This window comes from Clavispora lusitaniae, assembly GCF_014636115.1.
Source record: "Clavispora lusitaniae strain FDAARGOS_655 chromosome Unknown tig00000223_pilon, whole genome shotgun sequence".
NCBI classification, from domain to species: Eukaryota; Fungi; Ascomycota; class Pichiomycetes; order Serinales; family Metschnikowiaceae; genus Clavispora; species Clavispora lusitaniae.
The window spans coordinates 27,840-48,124 of NW_027093981.1; the positions used below are offsets into that span (position 1 = coordinate 27,840).

The window sequence follows — 20,285 nt, forward strand, 5'->3', positions numbered from 1 at the left end:
AACTAGAGTAGTTTTTCTCTTCTATGGTTTTCTGGAATGGACATTAGATGAACCATAGTTGGTTCCTGCATGAATTTAAAGTTTCCAGAACAATCTGTAGATAGGGATATAAACCGAACAACATCATCTATTGCCCACCACTTCCATCTATATCCTATATGTATGTTTATGTGCTATGACATCTAGAGTTGAAAGCACGATGCCGTTTCCTCCAGGTTTTGAAGGAAGACAGAGAAGAAAACATCGCATGACTGATGACTTAGAACCACCACATCGTTCGACTAAAAGAGTCAGAATTGACCAGCTTCTTCTGCAGCTTAGTCTAGATGGAAAGCCCGTACCAAAAGAGCCAATTGCAGAGTTCTCTATCAACCCTTTGGTGGAAACATTTGAAAATGACAAGCGCAAGAAACCGTCGCTAGAATCTTACATCTCGGGGAAAATGATGGACGAATACTGCGAACAAATCAAGAGTAATATGGCGATTTCCCGATATTTCCAACCGCGTGCTTTGGTTGTGTACCACTTCCAATTATGGGTTCGCCGTCTTTTCAATGCATTTGTTCGTCTGTATAACCTGAGTAACAAAACACGCAAACCTGTCAAACTATTCAAAAGTTACTTCAGCATCGTATGGTTGGTGCAAGACCCCACTGTCCAATTCACAATGGAGGATTTATGCAACATATTACAGCAGCAAAACCTAATTGAACAGCAGAAACTAGCACTCAAAAAAGATAAGCGCATGAGTGACAAACGTCTAGAGGAAATATATGATGAGCAAAAAATCCTGCAAGAGTGCAACTATCTGTACTGGAACAGATTTGCCAAGATACATCAAGACACAGAAATGGAAGATGTCGACTCTGAGGTGCTGGACACCAAAATGTATGTCGATACTGATAGTTACGCAGGAACACCGGCTGGGGAGAGTCCGATGGGCTTTGAGGCTAATTACGGTTCTTATTACGGGACAGAAGCAAAGTGTTGATGAGGAATAAACGGTTGGTTGTAACCGTTCGTCAATCAGTTTCACAAGGAAAAATAAATCAGAAAGGTTCAACTGAGAATCATGCGATGTCCCATCGAACCAGCATCATTGATGTTCTGTAATGCAACTAACGTGTAGAATAATCGAACGGTGTTAAGTGTATTCCTAGAGTGTGAGTAGCCCAGCAATGATTATTGATCCTACATTGGAAGGCCAACGTAACGACTAATATGCGATTTTCAGAACCATTGTCTCCTCAATTTCACTCAAAATACGCATGTGGGGCTTCAATTACAAAGTCACCTTAATAGCTACATATCCATTACATCGTTCTATTTTTTGCGTTTAGATATCTCGCCAATAAGTTCGATTGAATTAATTTGACTGAGAAGCGTAACAAAATTGCCTGCACACAAAACATCCAACCCTCTGAACTACGGCGATTTTTCACACTAAAACAATATCATAAAACCAACTCCATCCTTTGACCTGCTGTGCCTGTCTTGTGTTGTGGGTGATTTTTTTAAATACACGTCAGCAAGCATAACACATCTTCCAGGATGTCCCAAGAGTTTGATGAGGAAGAGATCCGCACGAGAGATCCGGTGGACGACCAAAATTCGTCTGAAGAAGGTGACGACGTGATGGAAGACTCTTCGGAAGAAGAAGACGACGATAATGATGAAGAGGCTATCCGTAAAGTGAGGGAAGGATTCATTGTTGATGATGACGAGGAGGATTCTGTTGAAGGAGTCAAGAAAAGAAGAAGAAAACACAAAAGAAGAAGAGAAAAGGAAACACAGGAAGAAACAGTGGACGATGCGTTGGACGAAGATGATTTGGAACTTTTAAGAGAGAACTCCGGTGCAGCGCCTCGTCCATCAAGCAGCAAGTTCAAGAGACTCAAAAGAGCCCTGCCCGACGATGATGAATCGCTGGAAACTGAAACAATACAAAAACCAAAAAGTGGTCTCACGGATTTTTTTTCGGACAACGAAGATGCAGCGGAGGACGACCGTGCTCCTGGCGATGAAGAAAGAAACATTCTCGATGAGTTTGAAGACTTCATTGAAGAAGACGAGTTTTCTGATGAAGAAGAGGCTCGTGCTCATAAAGCTCAACAACAACGCGAACGGGCAAAAAGAACTGGTCCCAAGTTGGACACCTCCAAATTGTCAAGTGTCGACAGAGAAAGTTTGCAGCAGTTATTTGAAGTTTTTGGAAATGGCGCTGAATACGAGTGGGCTTTAGAAGCACAGGAAATCGAAGATGAAGGCAATAACGAACAAGAGCCAACTGCATTGGATGAAGTGTTTGAGCACGCGGAATTGAAAGATCGGATGCTCACAGAGGAAGACAACATGATTCGTATCATTGACATTCCGGAAAGATTTCAGAAATACCGAGCGAACTTGAATTACATGGACTTGGAGGGTGCAGAATTGGAAAAAGAAAAGCTCTGGATTGGCAAGATTCTTTTTACCGAAAAGCAAAGTACGTTCCAAGGGCCATTGGAAGCTCCATTCTTTGAGGCGGTAGGCAAGGTTGTCGAATTCATTTCCAAGGATAACTGGGAAGTTCCCTTCATTTGGGCACATCGTCGTGATTTCTTAATTCATACTGAGGAAATTGTGAGCCCAGAGGGTACGGTCAAGACAAATGTACACAAGTTGTTGTTTGAGGACGATTTGTGGAGAATCGTGCATCTTGATATTGAGTACCATTCTCTTTATGAGAAAAGGGTGAACACTGAGAAGATCATCAAAGCCTTACTGGTCGATGATGAATCCTTGAATGACATTGAACTGTTGGAGACTATGGTCGCTATTCAAGATTTACAGGATTACATTCATTTCACCTACTCAGCGGAGCTCAAGAAGATCGAAGATTCTAAGGACCAGGAGGACGCTCAGGAAGAATATGAAGATAAGAAAGGCACCAAAAAACATTCAAAGTATGCTATTTTCGAAAGAATCCGTGAGAATGTGCTTTATGATGCTGTCAAGGGATTTGGAATCTCTGCTAAGGAATTCGGTGAAAACGTGCAAGATCAATCCACTAAAAACTACGAAGTGCCTTACAGAATTCATGCCACTGATGACCCATATGAATCACCTGAAGATATGATTGGTAGATTAGTTGAGGATGACGAGGTGTTGTTCAAAGACCCCAAAAATGCTTTGAGTGCTGTCAGGAAAACCTTCGCTGAAGAAATTTTCCACAATCCTAAAATCAGACATGAAGTGAGACAAGTTTTCAAGAATTTTGCGTCTGTCAGCGTGGCCTTGACGGAAAAGGGACGTAATACCATTGATAACCACAGTGTCTATGCGGACATTAAATATGCAAAAGACAGAACACCTGCTGATTTGGTGAGCAAACCAGATGTCTTGTTGCGCATGCTTGAGGCTGAAGCGAATGGATTGATCGTTGTGAAAGTCAGAACTAGTGATTACGAGAGCTGGTATCAATCCATTTTCAACTGTTTGAAGTCAGACGGTACATCCGAAATTTCTGAGTTGTGGAACTCTGAGAGAGACTTAGCATTGTCTATGGCTTTCAAAAGATTGACGTCAATGGTGTCTCTTAACACGAAGGAAGACTTGCGTCGTGAGTGTGAGAGATTGATTGGCGTCGAGCTAAGAACAAGATTCTTGGCGAAAGTGGACCAAGCCCCATTCACTCCCTTTGGTTATGATAAAGGAACAAAGCCAAATGTCTTAGCCTTGTCGTTCGGTAAAGGAGATTTTGACAGCGCCGTTGTGGGTGCTTTTGTGAGGGATTCAGGCAAAATTGATGAGTTCTTCAAGTCGGACAACAACCCTTCGAGAGACAGAGAAAGTGAAGAAAAGTTTTCTGGTCAATTAAGAGAATTCTTCGACCGCACTCTTCGAAACCGCAAACCGGACGTCATTGTTGTGTCGGGGTATAGTGCTGCGACAAAAAGACTTTTTGACATTGTCAAAAATTTTGTCATGAAGGAGAACTTGTTGGCTAATGTTGACGACTTGCCCAATATTTCTGATCCTCCATTACTTCCAGTAATTTGGGGCCAGGACGAGACTGCTCGGTTGTATCAAAATTCTGAAAGAGCGCTCATTGAGCTTTCAGATAAGCCAACCTTAGTCAAGTACTGTGTTGGCTTGGCTCGTTACGTACAGAGTCCATTAATGGAGTATGTGTCATTAAAGGATGATATTTTATCTTTGTCTTTCTACGAGCACCAAAAGCTTCTTTCTCATGATATGATCAAGGACATATTTGAAACAGTCTTTGTTGATATTGTCAATATGGTTGGTGTTGAGATAAATGAGGCTCTTCGTGATCCCCAAGTTGCTCAACTTTTATCTTATGTGGCTGGTCTTGGTCCAAGGAAAGCTTCTGGATTGATTAGGAACATCAGCGCGAAATTGGGTACCTTATCAACTAGAAGCGACTTGATTGAGAATGAACTTTCTACAGCAAACATCTTTTTTAACTGCTCTTCATTCTTGAACTTTCCATATGACGAAGGGTTATCTGTTAGAGACTCCTCTATCGAATTATTGGACGCAACAAGAATTCACCCAGAAGACTACAGTTTGGCCAGAAAAATGGCTGCCGATGCCCTTGACTTGGATGAGGAAGACATGGCTCATATTGAAGAACAAGGTGGTATAATCTATCAGTTGATGCAAGAGGGTGTTAGTAAAGTGGATGATTTGAACTTGACTGCTTTTGGTAAAGAGTTGGAATCCAACTTTGGCAAGAAAAAGTATGCCACTCTTCAAAGTATCAAGGAAGAGCTTGTCAACAACTATGAGGAGCTTAGGCGATCTTTCCATTTATTGGACAGTTCAGAAGTGTTCAAAATGTTGACGGGTGAAACAACTGAAAGCTTCTCAAGAGGTAGTATTGTTCCTGTCACAATCAATAGAGTTGGTAAGAACTACCGGGATGAAAATGCTAAGATCAAATTTTTGAGGGTATCGACATCTTCTCAAATTAATGGTACAGTGGAGGAAGGTTACATTTTGCGTGACGCAGACTACGTTCAAGGGCAAGTCATTCAAGTTGTTGTTTTGGATGTTAACTACGAAAGTTTTGTTGCGTCTTTCAGCACCTTACCTGAAGACATTGAGAAGGCCGGAGTACCCACGTTCTTTAAGGACCCGTTGAAATGGGATTTTGCTTTGGAAGAAGAAGACAAGCAAAAAGAAAGAGCGAAGGAAAACACTAAGCTCGCAAGAACAAGAAATATCCAGCATCCTTTGTTTCACAATTTCAACCACAAGCAAGCTGAGGAGTTTTTGGCACCTCAAGCTGTGGGTGATTGTGTTATAAGACCTTCTTCTAGAGGCCAGAATTACTTGACTGTAACCTGGAAAGTAGCTAACAACTTGTTCCAACACCTTAGTGTCGAGGAGGTTACGAATAGCAACGGCAAGGAGTACATTGTTGATCGCAAGAGATACTCGGACTTGGATCAAATGATTTTCCAGCATGTTCAAGCTATTGCGAAGCATGTGAATGAAATGTGCCGTCATCCAAAATTCCGTGAGGGTACACTTGGTGAGGTGAATGAATGGTTGGAATCTTACACAAGGGCGAACCCCAAGAACAGTGCCTATGTTTTCTGTTATGATCACAAGGCCCCGGGTTGGTTCTTGTTACTATTCAAAGTGAATGTCAACACTCCAATCACAACGTGGCATGTTAAAACAGAATGTAACGGTTTTGTTTTAAAGGGTTTTTCGTATCCTAACATGATGCGTTTGTGTAACGGCTTCAAGCAAACCTTCAAGAGTCTTATGAATGATAATTCCAGATCTGCAAGACAGGGTCAACCATCTTCATACAATGGTGGTTATGGATACTAGAAACTCTTCGAACTACCGCATACTTTCCCACCTACTATCATGTTTTATTAATATCATATATTTCAGACTTTATGTAGTATTACATTTTTCTTTCTCAGCGGTTAAGTACGCGTAATTTCGATCTGAAGCTATCGCCATCCACGTAACAACCCATCAACCAACGATCACCTCCATTGGAGTCAGAAAATTGAAGTCTGGAATGAAGGACCCGTCTATTGTCAAAAATAACGCAAGTGTTTTCAGGCATTTTCACGACGTACTGATTTTTGGGATCATTGATGAACTCTTCAAATTTGACCATTCCTCTCATAAAATCTTTAAACAACTCGGGATTCTCATCTTTAGTCACCCCAAACTCAAAATTGCCTTGAAAAGGAGGGGAATAGTTTACTTCTTTAATCCTGGCCTCGCCTGTCGTGAAGTCTGGAATGTAAGGGTCTTCCACAATCAAAGGTCGCAAATAGTAGTAGTACTCGCCATTGTTATCATAATGATATGTGATTGGAACTTTCTTCAAGGCTTCATATGCAACTCTATCATTTTGTCGAATGTGTTTCACGGCTGCGAAGGAATCGCTGAAGACATTCTCTCCTCCCAATGTTGAATTTTTGATGAAATGCAAAAGTTGGAGCCCTGGAGGGGACTCATAGTAGCACAAGTCCATATGTAGAGGTAAGAACACGTTCGTGTTGGCAATGTTCTTTGCCTTCTTTTCATTTTTCACATCAAAGAGCGTGCCGTAAAAAGTTTTTTTGATGTAACCAAAACGTTGGGCCAACTTTGCCACAGGCCAGAGCAACTCATTATGGGGAGTAATATGATGCGTTTGCGGATTGTCCAATGGATCCTCCATGTTATCGACAAAGAAAATTCCATATTTATTTAGGCCATTTACAACTTTCCTAAAGTCGTCAACTCCTTCAAAATAGTCCTTATACTCCACGTGGAGGTTGTGGAGGTCCTCAACGATTTCTTCATTTGTCCAAAATACCTGCCTCTCTGGAAAGAATTTGCCCTTCATACGAGATGGGAGACTCGCATGCTTTTTCAAAAAGGCTTCAGGGTAGGTGGAAACATGAACTGATCCATCTGCTTGCTTCCATTTGATCTGAAGAGCATTCCCATTTTCAGTATCGACAATGGTCGGGTCCTCGGCAAGCTTATGATTCAAAGCCACTTGTGCCGTGGTAAATGACTTTTGTCTTGTATCAACATCAACAGACTCTGGAGCATTACAGGAATCTCTCAAGAATGCCGTCTTGAACGAAACTCGGATAGGCTTTTGGTCGTCCAAATCCACCGTTACCGAGGAATTATCGTGGGAAACAAGAGACAACGACCGCGTTGCATAGCTTGGGGAGCAGCGAGAAATGCGAAGAAAAGAACGACAAGAAAGCATCAGCAATAGGACACGCGAAAGTGGGGTTGATTCCAGCGCTTTCAGAAACGTGGAAAATGTGGGGGAACGATACGTTCGAAAATGTGGGGCGACTCGCGAAACCGCATAGAACATGGAAAAAAATAATGACACCCACGAGGTTCGAACTCGTGCCTCCGAAGAGACCAGGAATATATGGTAAGGTAACCTTACCCTGGCGCCTTAGACCACTCGGCCAGAGTGCCAATTACATGGTGGCTAGAGTGAAGACAAAATATGTTCTTTTATTAACTGCACTAATTTCAAGATGTGTTCTACAAGTTATTTGTTGCTGATATTTATTGATATCAAGTCTATAAAGTGAATAAACCTGTTCTCCTTTTTCCAAACGGATAGACCACGAGCGCCGCAGCGAACAATCCAACACTAATACCAATAGACACTTCCACCATCGTAGCACCGAAACTCAAGGAGCTCAAATCCGTCGTTCCAGAACTATCCTTAGTGGAGTTCGTGATCTTGTTAGCGGTGTTAACACCGGCAAGAAGTGTGCTTTTGGAGGCAATACCAGATGGCACTTGCACAAAAATAGCAGGTAACATGGCACTAACTGCCATTCCTCTCCCCACACGGGAGTACATATTGCCTAATATCCCAATGATAAAAGCACCAATGGCAGCCGTAAATTCTGTCACATTTGAGAAGTGTTTTCCGGCAAAATACGTCCCAATATATGCAATTGAGGAAATCAAGATCATTATCGGAAGCTGAGTGTATCTAGCCTGATTGATAAGGCCCAAAACGAGGGAAAATAAGGGCACAAACAAAATTCTCCACTTGTCATCTATGCTATGGCCCAGTGGACATTGCGCTGCGTCTGTGGCATTTTTATCGACCCATCCGTATAATGCAGCACCCAAAGTGATGCCAAAACCCAAAAAGAGAGAGTAAATAATGGCATAAAACATTCTGACCGAGCCTGCAACAAGGTTTTTGGCCTGAAGCTCAAGCGAGCCGCACAAAATAATATAGCCGGGCAAAATTAAAGCGAGTGAACCTTGAGCAATTGCTCCGAAGCAGAAAAGATTACCACTCCCGCCTCTGATAGAGCCGATCGCTCGAGAAATGAAGGAAACGACAATTGACGCTGCAACCTCAAAGAATGAGGAGTACAAGTTTGATTTGGAAGAGACAATGAATTGCAAGTATCCAATGCACAATCCGACGGCAAAAGAAGTAGGGACATCCCACCAGCCACCGCCAAAACTCCATGTGCAAACAGAAGCAGATCCAATGCCATAGAGGAAAACACAAACCCATGGGGAGTACATGTTTTTCCTACTCATCAAAGCCTCCAACTTTTTAATGGCCTCTTCAACACCCGTCAAATCGTGGATCACATCCTTATAAATCTTGTGAGTGTCAGACAATTTGGACAAGTTTAATCCCTGGGCGCACCGCACCAAGTGGACTTCGGAAGTTCTCGTAGCTGCATCACCAAATGCCACAATCATGGTACCCGGAAAATATACAAACTGGCCATCAATCTCAAGCACACGGCTAGTCATCACCATGTACTCCTCTAACCGATGTGTTGGGGCTCCGTACAACATCAATGCACGACACATACGAATGATAAACCGTTGCCGCTGAAGTATGTCTGCAATATGAACAGTAATACGCAACTTTTGGTCTTGCCTTTTCTTGAACTTCCTACCCAATCTTTGTGGAACTTTGGACTCTGGACGCGGTGCTTTGGGCCTAGCATTCTGGAACGACGGAAGATTAGCTGCGTCTCCATCCAAAGTAGCCGTGGCTTCATCACTTTCCGATCCAAAATCATCTGGTGGATTCGATGAATCACGCTTGTGCTTATGACCGGTGAATTTGTTGGCAAGACGACGCGGACCATGGCGTAAATTGCTCTTAAGCTGTGTGAAATCATGTGTAGAGGTGTTCTTTGCGCTGTATGGGTCAGGTACGGACTGTTCGTCTGCTAAAGTGGTGAGTCCTGATCCTAATGTTGTCAGTGACTTAGACGCGGGCTCATTCTGATAAAGCTTCAATAAAGAAGAGAGCACGCCTGCGTGCACCTGTTTCGGCGGCGCCACATACGTGTCGTTTTCGAAAATATCTTCTTCATGGTAGTCATCGTTAGCGTTTTCTCGAACCAAGTCAGGGTTAGGTTGGTAGAAAGTACCTGTGTGCGAGCTTGGTGTTGCATCCGGTGGAGTCAGAGTCGGTTTCTCCTCGTTTTCCATTAAAAGAGCCGTCAGATCGTCGTTCGGGTCCACTTCTGGTATGGATTCCATTTTCCTTCGACTAGTCTCTGGTACATGCAAAGAGATTAAGTTTTGTGCCTCATCATTGAGCTGCGCAAAATCTAATCGCTGCATCTCGATGTTGTGGTCCTCGGGCATGCCGCCGGCCCTTTTTTCCTCGTCGTCCGCGCCCGATTCTGCATGCGATGCGCCCGGCGCCAAGCCACCGCCGCTGAGGCCGCCGCCCGAAAAACTCAAAACGCGCCCCAAGAATGTGTCTGAGCGCGAAGGCGCACCCGGGTCGCCTTCCATCAGGTCGGCCAACGACATTTTGCGGAAAATGTTCTTAAAGCCCTTTTTCTCACTCTCACCTGATTTGACAGACCGCAGTCCGGACGACTGGCGATGGAGATCTGTTACATCGGCCTCGGCATCGGAATTCATTTGTCTCCGCTTGGGCAGTGCCGATTCATGATACTCTTGCGGCGCGTATTCACCTTCATCTGAAGATTCTTCATTATATGTGCGCAGTGGATTTATAACGTGTTGCATGTCCAACGAGTTAATGTCCTCGTCATCTTCCAGGGAGAGTGTTTCTGTAGTGTAGGGCACTTTGAATGAAAAATGTGGGAGATCCTTAGAGCTTCCTTCAGGTGTCGGGTCGTCGTCTGAGTGTTCGAGCCGGCTATGGTCCGAATCAAGCTCCGACAGAAATGACGACATGTTGGATGAGTTGCTTATAGCCGATGCGGGTCGTGTTGGATTATCTGGGAACCGAACCGATTTGTTATGGGATGTGAATTTTTTCCTAGCCTTCGCCAAATTGTCTTTGGCATTCAGCTTCTGGTTTTTCTTGCGGAGGTTAGCCAAGTTCACCGTGGGGACGCTGATCTTGGGCTTGTACTGGGCCTCATCGTCAGAAGAAGACAAATCGGACATTCGGTACGTTGTTGAAATTCGGTGATTTCTTCGCTTTCTGGAAACACTCGGGTGTTATAGTGTGCCTGGAAGCTATCATTACATCATAGGGTGCACTCATACATCTCGCACAGCGAATATCCTTCACATAAACGCGCATGCGACATGCGACCTGTTTGTGCCTCAGGCCAGTGTCCGCCCCGTTTCGATATAAAGCCGCGTCGAACAAAATAAGAGAGAAAAAAATCGCAACATTGAAAGAAGATTCTATTCCAGGGCACACAATCAACCCAGATGTAACCGTCTACGCATGTTTAGTGCTCAGGTGAAACCTGCTCGGCCTTTTTACAACTGTTTGTCCGCACTTTGTCTTTTTCTGCACGCAGATTGCTACTCCTGCGCCTACATGCAAGTTCCGCTTCGATACAACGGCCCTTTGTTAAAACCTAAACACTCTCCTCCCATTGGACTCCACAATACTCCTGGACGTAGCCAACGTGATGCTCATCCAATTTGGGCATGTAGTCCTCCACATCAGTTGCCACCACGATAGTGCCCCATGCCATGCCGTTCAAAATATCAGCAACCGATGTTTGCGCCAGTTGCTCAAGGTCCATGATGGCCTTCGGCATAAGCTGAAGCTCAAATTGCCGGCGCGAAGACGGGTTGTACGCCGGATCTGGGATTCCGCCCGTAGAAAATGCCTTGGCCACATCGTCTTTTCCGTTGTAGAGAAGAGGTTTCCCTCCCAAATCGTACCGAAGAACTTGTGATGGGTTGTGGCCTACCACGCTAGAGAAGTTTTCAAAGTGCTTGTCGTTAAGCATGCTGGCGATCTGGCTGTGTTGAGCATTGACGCTGCCGCTGGACATGCTTCTTTCGCGTGGCTCGTCACTCTCTGCGCTTTCTATCAAGTGCTTGTACTTCTCCAACTCGGGCTCCGTCGTCTTTTTAAACTTCTCTTGCTCGGTGAAAACAAAGAATCCAGGGTACTCTGGCAATTTCGTAGAATTTTTGACTTCAGTAGCAACCGTGGGTACATTAATCTTGGACGCTTCAGCATATGTGGGCACTTTAGTTGTTGGCTCTTCGATGCGCTCGGGCTGTTTCTCCGTATCATTCGTGTTTGTCGCAAATGGATTCGATTCCTTATTTGACTCAAACGGAGTTGCAGATCCAAATGGATTTCCAGAACCAAATGGGTTTGCAGACCCAAACGGGTTCTCATCTTTTTTCGTAGGCTTTGTCGCATCGAACAAGTCCTTAGTCATTTCAATCTGCAATTTCTTCTTCTCTTCAAGCTGCAATTTCTCACTCAATAACCGCTGTGTCTCCTCCTCTTGCTCGTGCTCAATCTCCGCCATCCGTTGCGGGTCTTTGTTCACTGCCCGAATAGCTTTCACCGATCCCTTTTGTCTCGAGCAGTGCTGAGTGTTCTTGCACGCAAAGATATAAATTACTCTATCATATGGCTTGCTTTCAATCGGGGCAAACGCTTGTAATAACAATGCCATGTTTTGTTGGCAGTTGTCGCATTGAAGCATTTTCGCTGGTGGTTCAGATTGCGGATGAAGCCAGATGGGTTGGCCACCAATAAACGTATCTTCTATCGTAGGCGCTTCATCCTCCTCTGCGAAAGCGACATCGGTGAAACCCAAATAAACGTTGGATTTGTCGTCAAAAACGTCTTCTTCGTCTGAAGAATACTCGTCGTGGCTGGACATGATGAGATGAGTTGGTGATTTTTCGCACTATCTGATGAATGGAATGGGAAAGAGGCAGGATGAGATGTAATACTGGGAATAACGAAAAGCTCTGTAAATGCAGAAATTAGTTTGTAGTCATTCTCTTTACGGGTTCTTTTTGTTGGCTTTATGATAAATGACCTTTATTTATCATCGACATAACTATTTACAAGAACCGGGGCACTTCGATTTCCTCGAACGCCTCCACCTTATCACCTTCTTCGAACTTGTCCCAATTTTCGAACGAGAGTCCACATTCTGTTCCCTTCTTTGCTTCACTAACATCCTGTTTCACGTGTTTCAAGGACGAAAGATGTCCATTGAAAACCTCTTCACCTTTCCTCATGACCCTCACTTTATTTGCCCGCTTCAAATTACCGGATGCCACCTTGCATCCAGCAATTTTGAAAGTGGATTTATTCTTACCTGTGATTTTAAACACATTCTTAATTTCAATCTCGGCTAACACTTTGATCTCGATATGAGGTGCCAATTTAGACGTGAGCTTTTCTGTCACCCCCTCAATCAAACGGTAGATTATATTATGCTCTTGCAAATTCACGCCAATCCGATCGGCTTTGGCCTGAATGGTTTTGGGAACCTTCACATTGAAACACAAAATCTCTGCCCCTAGTGCTTCTGCAGTATCTAAATCGGACTCCGTAGGAGTGCCAGCTTCGAAAGAAATCACTTTTGCCTTAACTTCTTCATTACCGAGTCCATCTATACTCTCCTTGATGGCCTCAGCAGATCCAAAAACGTCAGATTTAACAATATAGTTCACAGTTGTACACTTGGACTGTTCGCTGCTCTCGTCGAAAAAATCGCTAACATCTAAACCGGCCATCTTGAGCTCATTGATCTTTTCCTGTTTTTTGAGCTCCTTGACTTCTTCCTGACGTTTCTCGTTGATAGTTTCAATGTCCTTCGCGGCTTGAATTTGCTTCTTCCTGCTTTCACGATTCTGTATAACTTTACGACAAACCTGCTCTGTCTTTGCTTCTAAAATTTGGTCTCCCCCCTGAGGAAGTTCTTTCCATCCCCACACTTGAACAGGAGTAGAAGGTCCTGCCAGCTTTAACGGCTTGCCGTGTTCGTCCTTCATGCCTCTCACTTTACAGTATGTGGTTCCAGCCACTAAAAAGCTTCCTACTTTCACAGTTCCCCGCCGAACTAAGACAGTAGAAACATTACCTAATCCTTTCACCACTTGAGATTCGATAATCCAACCTTCAGCAGGCACTCCTGTTGGTTCCGCTTTGAACTCGCTTAGTTCGCTTAAAGTGATGACAGCTTCCTCCAATTTATCCATATTCATTCCCGTTTTCCCACTTACTTGAACAGTTTGAGTTTCTCCGCCATAATCTTCAATGTCAATCTCGTGCCGGGCAAGATCAGACAAAACTTTGTCAATCTTGATTCCGGGCTTATCACATTTGTTTATCGCGATAATCATCGGTACACCAGCCTTCTTGGCATGTTTAATGGCCTCGATAGTTTGGGGCATCACTGAATCATCTGCAGCAACGACCAAAATGACAATATCTGTCACAATTGCACCTCTTTCTCTCATACTCAAAAAGGCCGCATGTCCAGGGGTATCCAAGAATGTAATCTTCTTTTTCGATATGGGTGTCAAAACCGAAAAAGCACCAATATGTTGCGTGATTCCGCCAAACTCACCTTGCACGATACTGGATTTCCGCAAATAATCCAAAATTGTAGTTTTGCCGTGGTCCACATGACCCATTATAGTCACAACTGGTGGACGCGCTTTCATTTTCAGAGGATCCTCTGGTGCTGGAAATAAATCCATTCCTGTCTCATCGCTCATGGTCACATCAAATCCATACTCATCGGCGATCAAAGCTGCGTTTTCCTTGTCTAGAATATAGTTGTGCGACATTCCTTCGAACCCAAGGTCCTCCAATTTCTTCAAAAGTGGTGAAAGAGGCACGTTCATAATAGTGGCTAAATTGGAAACTGTAACAAATGTCGGAATGCTAATCTTGATGTTCTCTGTTTGTTTCACGTTCTTTTTTGAAGCTTGGCCCGATTTCTTGGGTGGTTGCTTTTGTGCCTGTTGATTGTGAGGCTTATTTTGCTGTTTTTGAAGACTTTGTTGCCTTGAGCGCTCGTTAAGCCTTTGTCTGATTTTGGTATATTGTTCATATTGGCTTTCCTTCAGTACCTGTGGCGACACAATTCCATCTGGAGCCTTAGGCACTTTAAGGCTAGTTCCTTCATCTATCGGGCTGTGCTTGCGGCCCTGGTGAATCTTTGAATTCCGCTGCTGATTATGGTTTGGCTTCTTCAGATACATTTCAGCAAAGCGATTCGGTTTTTTTGAATCGCCTGTCGTTTTTTCCTTCGGTGCCACCTTAGGTAAGTTCCGAAGGCTCAGGGAATACATTCGACACCATAGTGGAATGCGGGCTAATTGAAAACAGCCGTATATTCTCGATTCCATAGTAGTATTGTCACCTATAAACTCACTTTCGTGCGCGACTTCGCATTTTTTTCGGGTCTAGTCAAATACAGTCTTCACAGATGCTTAAATTTAGTATATGAAAGAGGTGGGGATTAAAAGCAGTTTTGTTGTGCCATTCCAGTGATGACACTGCTTCGATCTGGATGCTTGTGTACTATAAAAATTTCCTCCTTATCTTCCTATGATGTGAATACCTAGTTGGCGAAACTGTAATCGCCATTGGAGATGACGTAGCCCATCGATTTGCTTTCGTTTAAAGTAGCAATAAGCTCGTCAATATCCTTGAAGTTCTCGTCATTGCAAGCAAAGTTGCGATGCCTATTAGAGTTGATGTGGTCTTCAAAGTTGTCGTACTTGACTCTGCAATTCTCACAGTAACCCGGTTTTTGCTCCCGCTCCCTTTCGCGGCCTTCAGCCTTCTGGATCTGACGTTTCATGAATATGCGCCTTTTCAAATTATTGATGTTCTTTGAGGGAACTTGCGAAACTGTTGGTCCCAATCCATTTCCTTGTTGGTTCTGCTGCTGTGCCACGCTGTTCAAAGTTGAGTCCATGGAAAACTGCATGGCATTTGATGCTCCGTTATAGCCGGAAGCTGCAACATCATAAAACTTGGACGTTGAGTTATTGCCGCCAGGTTGTACGACAGATGAGAGTCGCATCAACGTAGCAGGAGCTTTAAAATTATATGATGTCAAAGTTGTGCTGAAAACCTGGTCCCGAGACTCAGACGCTGCCTCTTTCTCTTCTGCGGTCTCGTCTTTGACAGTTGACCCACTCGCTGCTGTAGTAGTGCCGTCACTATGCACAGAGTCGGTGCTGGTGCTAGTACCACTAAACATGGAGTTGGAAATGGTGACGCCATCTCTAGCGTAATTGATTATGTCGTACGAGATCTTCTTGAGAAGCTCGCGATAGCTCTTTGTAGCCTCGAACTTTTGTAGTCTCCGCGCTTTTTTCTTCTCCAGGTTGTCAGATGTATCTGGAATGAATGGGCACTTCCCATCCATAGTCAAGTGCAATGAAGGATACGAGTCACTGGCCCATTCGCGAACAGCAATTGGGCGAACAGCTTGCGATAGGTCGTAAACGTAGATGAATTTCTTTTCGAGGTAATGCAAGTCATCCCTTCTAGCATGGGGATCACGGTCTGTCGAGCCGAATATCTTTTCTTCTTTCAATAGATTCGACAAGTTGCCACTCCTCTCCAGACCTGCAGACTCGGAGAAACCCAAGTTCTTTAAAAATCGGAACACCTTGTCGTAGTCCCACACTTTGATCTTGAGGTTAACTGCATCGTGGAAAATGTCATTCGACGAATACACTTTAGAGCTACTGAACGGTCTTCTGCTGACTATTATGCTCACGTCACGATCATAGAATGGCACTATTTCGCATCCCACGGCTTTTAGAGCTCGCTGCGCTCTCTTCTGTTCCTGGCGCTGAGTTTGGTTGTTGGTATCACATCCCTGGGTATCGAAGTACACTACGCTCTCGCGCATGATCTTTCGCCATGATGCTTGCCAGCTCTTCAACTCCTCACCTACTAGGCGAGCAGCTTTGTGTGGTTTCTCCTCAACTTTTTTGCGGGCCTCCTGGGCCTCTTGAAGATTTTCTTGCTCCTGGTTTTCCGGAGGGACGGAGAGGGCAGAGGGCGTGGCCAATTTTACGAGCTTGGCCTTTTTTAAAACTGGCAGAGGTACATTGCCGCTCGTTTCTGCCAATGGCACTCGCTTCCCATTGACAAGCGCCGGAAGATGTCTTTTTCTCGAGTTGTTGTCCATCTCAAAAGGACATGCTTTTAATGCTAAAATGTGTACGATAGGTTAATATCGGATGTGAAGAGTGTGGTTTCGCAGTTGATAAAGTGCTGTGATGTGATGGGTTCGTGGGTTTCGGATTCCCTAGTTTTCGATGGTGAAGGAAAGACGCCAAACAAAGCAGGCAAAGTACGCATAGTCGCGTTTCGGTGGTAGTGCAGGAAAACTAGTCCCCAACAACCGTGCAGTCGTGATCCAAGATCGTGACTATTAAGCTTAAGTGTTCTATTGCTTAAATGATAAACAAGCTCAATGTTTGAACAATCAGCATGTAAATATAGTGCTACAGTCATTTTGTGTTCCCGACTAAGAAACGTACGCTTGACTGGTTTAAATATCAACCAAACTATTGCCCAGGACTGGGCGATATTCCTAATTCTTTTACAACGCCAATGAAGTATGCTTGGTGCATGTTTTAATAGTTTAATTTCAAGCAAAAAGTGGTAGAATATATTTTTATCTTCTTCATGTGCATTAATTTGCTTGCTGACATTTATTATGTCTTCGTCCCATTTAGTAGCTTGTGTGAGATTTGAGACATTTTTTAAAAATACGCGATTGTCCGAGAATTTTCTTATTTCTGCAACGTACCGGTTGAACAACGGAAGGACGAAAAGGTTAACATCAGAAATATAAAGTCAACGAAAAGAAGTTTGCACTTCTTTGGTATTCTAATAAATCTGAAGCATCATAGCTTTGTGTTAATCAAGCCATCTCTCCCCATTTTAACTTCTATACATACATGTTAGTGGAAGCCGACTTATAGAGGTTGTAATCTACAGCCAAGTGAGAAGCTTCAGTAACACGTATTAATAACCGGTAATCACTAAGTATACCCGGCATATTCCATAGGTGTAACCCATGCTTCTCTTACAATCCTTGATGCGCACGTGACCAACTACATTATCGGGCATATACTATCAACCGATACATACTCAACACTGGCGTAATCTAAAGCCGACATCTAAAGCCGACATTTCTCGCGCAGCATTCCCTTATTCTAATCAAAAGCAATCACAATGTTACAACCCAAACAGATCTTGCGAGTGTTGTCACAGGTTATAACTGATAAGCCATTGTCCACATCAAGCAAGAGCCCGCTTTCAGTTGTTCTTCTTTCCAACAAGGGCCTACCTTTAGCCACAGCCAATGTTCCGGACCTTGTAGACCCGGACCAGCTCAAAATATACTCACTTTGGGCACTTAATTCTTTACGCCAACAAGACAAATCGGGGAACAAAGACTTGGACTGTTGGTCCGTGTTGGAATTGGACGAAAACTTGAGGGCCATGGTGAAAGCATTCACTACCTTCGAGGCAAACGATATGCGTGAGGAAATGTATGCCATGCTTTTCTACGAAGCAGACTACGATGATGCCTTGGCCAAAGCGCAGCTAGATGCTGTCACAGATGCATTAAGCCAGGGCCTTGCCGGCTACGTACCAAATTGATTTCTCTATGCTGTTATGCAATAAACAAAATATAGGAATGAAAGAGAATAGAGCTGGGCCATAGGAGGAGAAAATTAGCGCTCCTTCGTAAGCACAGGCTATGCAGAAAACGAAGCATCTAACAATAATTAGTAGCGCAACAATGCCAAGTGTACACCTTACTTGACCATTTCGACGTCGCTGTCCTCTTCCTCCTCGACATCGTCTTCGTCATCAATGTCATCCATTAGGCTTTCTTCGTCGAAGCTCTCTTCTTCGCTGTCATACCAAAAATCCTCGTCGATGGGCTCCTGATCGAGTTCCTTGTTCGACGAGTTACCGTTACCGTAGGCATGAACTTCGCTTTCAGGAATGACAAAGCCTTCAGGGATATCAGCTTTCGAGCGGGTCACCTCTTGCATGACCTTCTTTTTGTACGCCTCTGGATTTTTTCTCAACTCGACAGAAGCGTCTATGTTGGCTGGCGAGTTAACGTTAGGGTCTTCCAAAAGCGACACGATGGAGATCAAGACCGACTCAACTGTCTGCGCTGGCGACCACGTTTCGCTGTCCGGCTCGTCCGATGTAGGGTCACCACCCTGGTGGAGAATGGAAATGCACAATCTCCCGTCTCGGTACACATTGGGATGGTAGATGGCAGGGGTGAAGCGGAAGGTTGGCGGTGAGAAGGGGAAGTCGGAAGGAAAACGCATCTGTCCCTTGAAGTAGCCGCCATGGTACATGGATTCCTTGTTGAGCACCATGATGCCGATGTTCCACAAAAAAATGTTATCGTCATCAAGCTCAATGTGAAAGGACGGAATGCCCTTTTTGGGGTCGGTAAGATCTTTAAACTGCCGCTGTAAGATAGCTGCAGCGGACTTCGAGCTCATTTCTAGTTTTATTCAGTCGAGCAAAATAAAGGGGGCCAGAGGAAATTATGGGATTCTGGTGGTAGCAAGACGCCTGGGGTCGAATAAACAAAAACTCCAATATTAAAGCACACAAATTCTAGATGGGAATGTGAACGGCGCTAAGACACTGGGATGCGAGAGTAGCTGTTTTTTTTTTTTTATTCTAAAGCGAAATGGGAAAAGAGGTGTGTTTGTGGAGAGTGTGGGAATTATGCGACTTGGTGAGGTGGTTGTGATTTGTAAGGAGAGGCCATTTTCTTTTTTCCCTTCGCATTTCTTTTTCGTATGCGGCGGGCCACTGTCACTGGAATTTGCGTCGGACGCCGAACTTCGAAATGAATGGGAATGTCAACATAAAGACAGTAGCACACATTCAAATGACTTTGAGTAGTTAGTTTGCCTGGATGTATTTTTGGGGACGACGAAAGGGCCGGTTTTGCTGTTTTGTTTTTTTGAACGCTAGGGCCACATGCATTTCTGCCCGCACTGTGTTTGTTGGCGCAAACTCCGAATGGAGTCGCATTGGTTATTTACTCAACAGACTCGCCTCGCTTTATCTGTCATTCGTCTTCCTACTTTGTACTGTTTGTATTACTTTCTATTGTCTTGACCGTTACCGTGCGTCTCTATAGTATTTTGCCCTTCTCAAGTAACTGTGCTTAGATTAATTCTCTAGTAATTTGCTCTATTGTACTCAGTCGCATGGGCTTGTCTAGTGCTTGAGCTCCTTTCTATTGCCCTACCGTTTCTCCAATATGCCAGCCGTTTCCGCTATTTCATTCTGGATAATCTGCTCTGTAGGTTTGATGCAGTTTACTATGCCTCAAGCGAGGTGCTACACTACTAGAGCAGCAAAATGTTGACCGCATTCAGATGTTTCGAATCCGCACCTCGATACGATCAAACACAAAACATACTGCTTGAAATGCATTCAGGAAATGCACAAAAATTACGAAAGTCAATCAGGAGTAAACACCGCAAATTATTCTCACACTACCCAGCAGCACGCTTAGAAGACGAGCATCTGTTTCGTTCCTTGTTTCTGCTGTTGCTTCGTACTTCGTGTCTTCCTTCATCACCATCATCTTCATTATTCTTCCGTTCTGTAATGTAGTATATCATGCCCCTCGTCATTCCCTTCCACCAAGAAATATCTCGTACAAAATGCCTGTCGGACATGTGCGAATCTCTTATCAGGAAATGCCGCAGTGGACACCCGCCTCATCAACCACAAAATAGAGCAAACAAGTCCATGAAAGCGTTTTGAAAACCCCGCCAAGGCCGTCCCCTCAAGGAGAAGGAACAATACCGCCACATTTGCTATTAAAAATTTCCAATTGCCAAAGCCCAAAATTAAATTTCTGGGTACAAGATAAGCACTCGCACTGAGGTCACATGAGGGTAGGTTGCTGACATTCGGGACTGCACACAAAGCCGGGGTCTCCGCCAATCTACTTCCTTCCCCAATATTTCACTCC

At 44.1% G+C, this 20,285-nt stretch overlaps 9 protein-coding genes and 1 non-coding gene across 10 annotated transcripts; 3 read left to right on the top strand and 7 right to left on the bottom strand. All coding sequences in view use genetic code 12, as the record gives it.

Annotated features, from left to right (window-relative positions):
• Positions 1-175: 175 nt before the first annotated feature.
• FOB63_004362 (uncharacterized protein) lies at positions 176-991 on the top strand (the record flags this gene model as incomplete). Its single annotated transcript, XM_002614400.1, has 1 exon — positions 176-991. The coding sequence occupies one exon, from the start codon at positions 176-178 to the stop codon at positions 989-991; it is 816 nt and encodes a 271-aa protein (XP_002614446.1).
• A 560-nt stretch (positions 992-1,551) lies between these two features.
• SPT6 (chromatin-remodeling histone chaperone) lies at positions 1,552-5,850 on the top strand (the record flags this gene model as incomplete). Its single annotated transcript, XM_002614399.2, has 1 exon — positions 1,552-5,850. One exon carries the CDS (start codon positions 1,552-1,554, stop codon positions 5,848-5,850), a length of 4,299 nt encoding a protein of 1,432 aa, XP_002614445.1.
• A 94-nt stretch (positions 5,851-5,944) lies between these two features.
• Positions 5,945-7,363, bottom strand: FOB63_004364 (uncharacterized protein; the record flags this gene model as incomplete). Its single annotated transcript, XM_002614398.2, has 1 exon — positions 5,945-7,363. One exon carries the CDS (start codon positions 7,361-7,363, stop codon positions 5,945-5,947), a length of 1,419 nt encoding a protein of 472 aa, XP_002614444.2.
• A 12-nt stretch (positions 7,364-7,375) lies between these two features.
• Positions 7,376-7,473, bottom strand: FOB63_005644. The gene has a single exon. It is a non-coding gene; the product is annotated as a tRNA-Leu (tRNA).
• A 108-nt stretch (positions 7,474-7,581) lies between these two features.
• FOB63_004365 (pheromone-regulated protein) lies at positions 7,582-10,428 on the bottom strand (the record flags this gene model as incomplete). The annotated part of the gene is made up of 1 exon (XM_002614397.2): positions 7,582-10,428. The coding sequence occupies one exon, from the start codon at positions 10,426-10,428 to the stop codon at positions 7,582-7,584; it is 2,847 nt and encodes a 948-aa protein (XP_002614443.1).
• A 425-nt stretch (positions 10,429-10,853) lies between these two features.
• Positions 10,854-12,131, bottom strand: FOB63_004366 (uncharacterized protein; the record flags this gene model as incomplete). The annotated part of the gene is made up of 1 exon (XM_002614396.2): positions 10,854-12,131. The coding sequence occupies one exon, from the start codon at positions 12,129-12,131 to the stop codon at positions 10,854-10,856; it is 1,278 nt and encodes a 425-aa protein (XP_002614442.2).
• A 187-nt stretch (positions 12,132-12,318) lies between these two features.
• IFM1 (translation initiation factor 2) lies at positions 12,319-14,622 on the bottom strand (the record flags this gene model as incomplete). Its single annotated transcript, XM_002614395.2, has 1 exon — positions 12,319-14,622. The coding sequence occupies one exon, from the start codon at positions 14,620-14,622 to the stop codon at positions 12,319-12,321; it is 2,304 nt and encodes a 767-aa protein (XP_002614441.2).
• Positions 14,623-14,837: 215 nt separating this feature from the next.
• On the bottom strand, positions 14,838-16,427 carry DBF4 (protein serine/threonine kinase activating protein; the record flags this gene model as incomplete). The annotated part of the gene is made up of 1 exon (XM_002614394.2): positions 14,838-16,427. One exon carries the CDS (start codon positions 16,425-16,427, stop codon positions 14,838-14,840), a length of 1,590 nt encoding a protein of 529 aa, XP_002614440.1.
• A 1,055-nt stretch (positions 16,428-17,482) lies between these two features.
• On the top strand, positions 17,483-17,914 carry FOB63_004369 (uncharacterized protein; the record flags this gene model as incomplete). Its single annotated transcript, XM_066102395.1, has 1 exon — positions 17,483-17,914. The coding sequence occupies one exon, from the start codon at positions 17,483-17,485 to the stop codon at positions 17,912-17,914; it is 432 nt and encodes a 143-aa protein (XP_065958248.1).
• Positions 17,915-18,072: 158 nt separating this feature from the next.
• CDC34 (SCF E2 ubiquitin-protein ligase catalytic subunit) lies at positions 18,073-18,786 on the bottom strand (the record flags this gene model as incomplete). Its single annotated transcript, XM_002614392.1, has 1 exon — positions 18,073-18,786. The coding sequence occupies one exon, from the start codon at positions 18,784-18,786 to the stop codon at positions 18,073-18,075; it is 714 nt and encodes a 237-aa protein (XP_002614438.1).
• Positions 18,787-20,285: the final 1,499 nt, after the last annotated feature.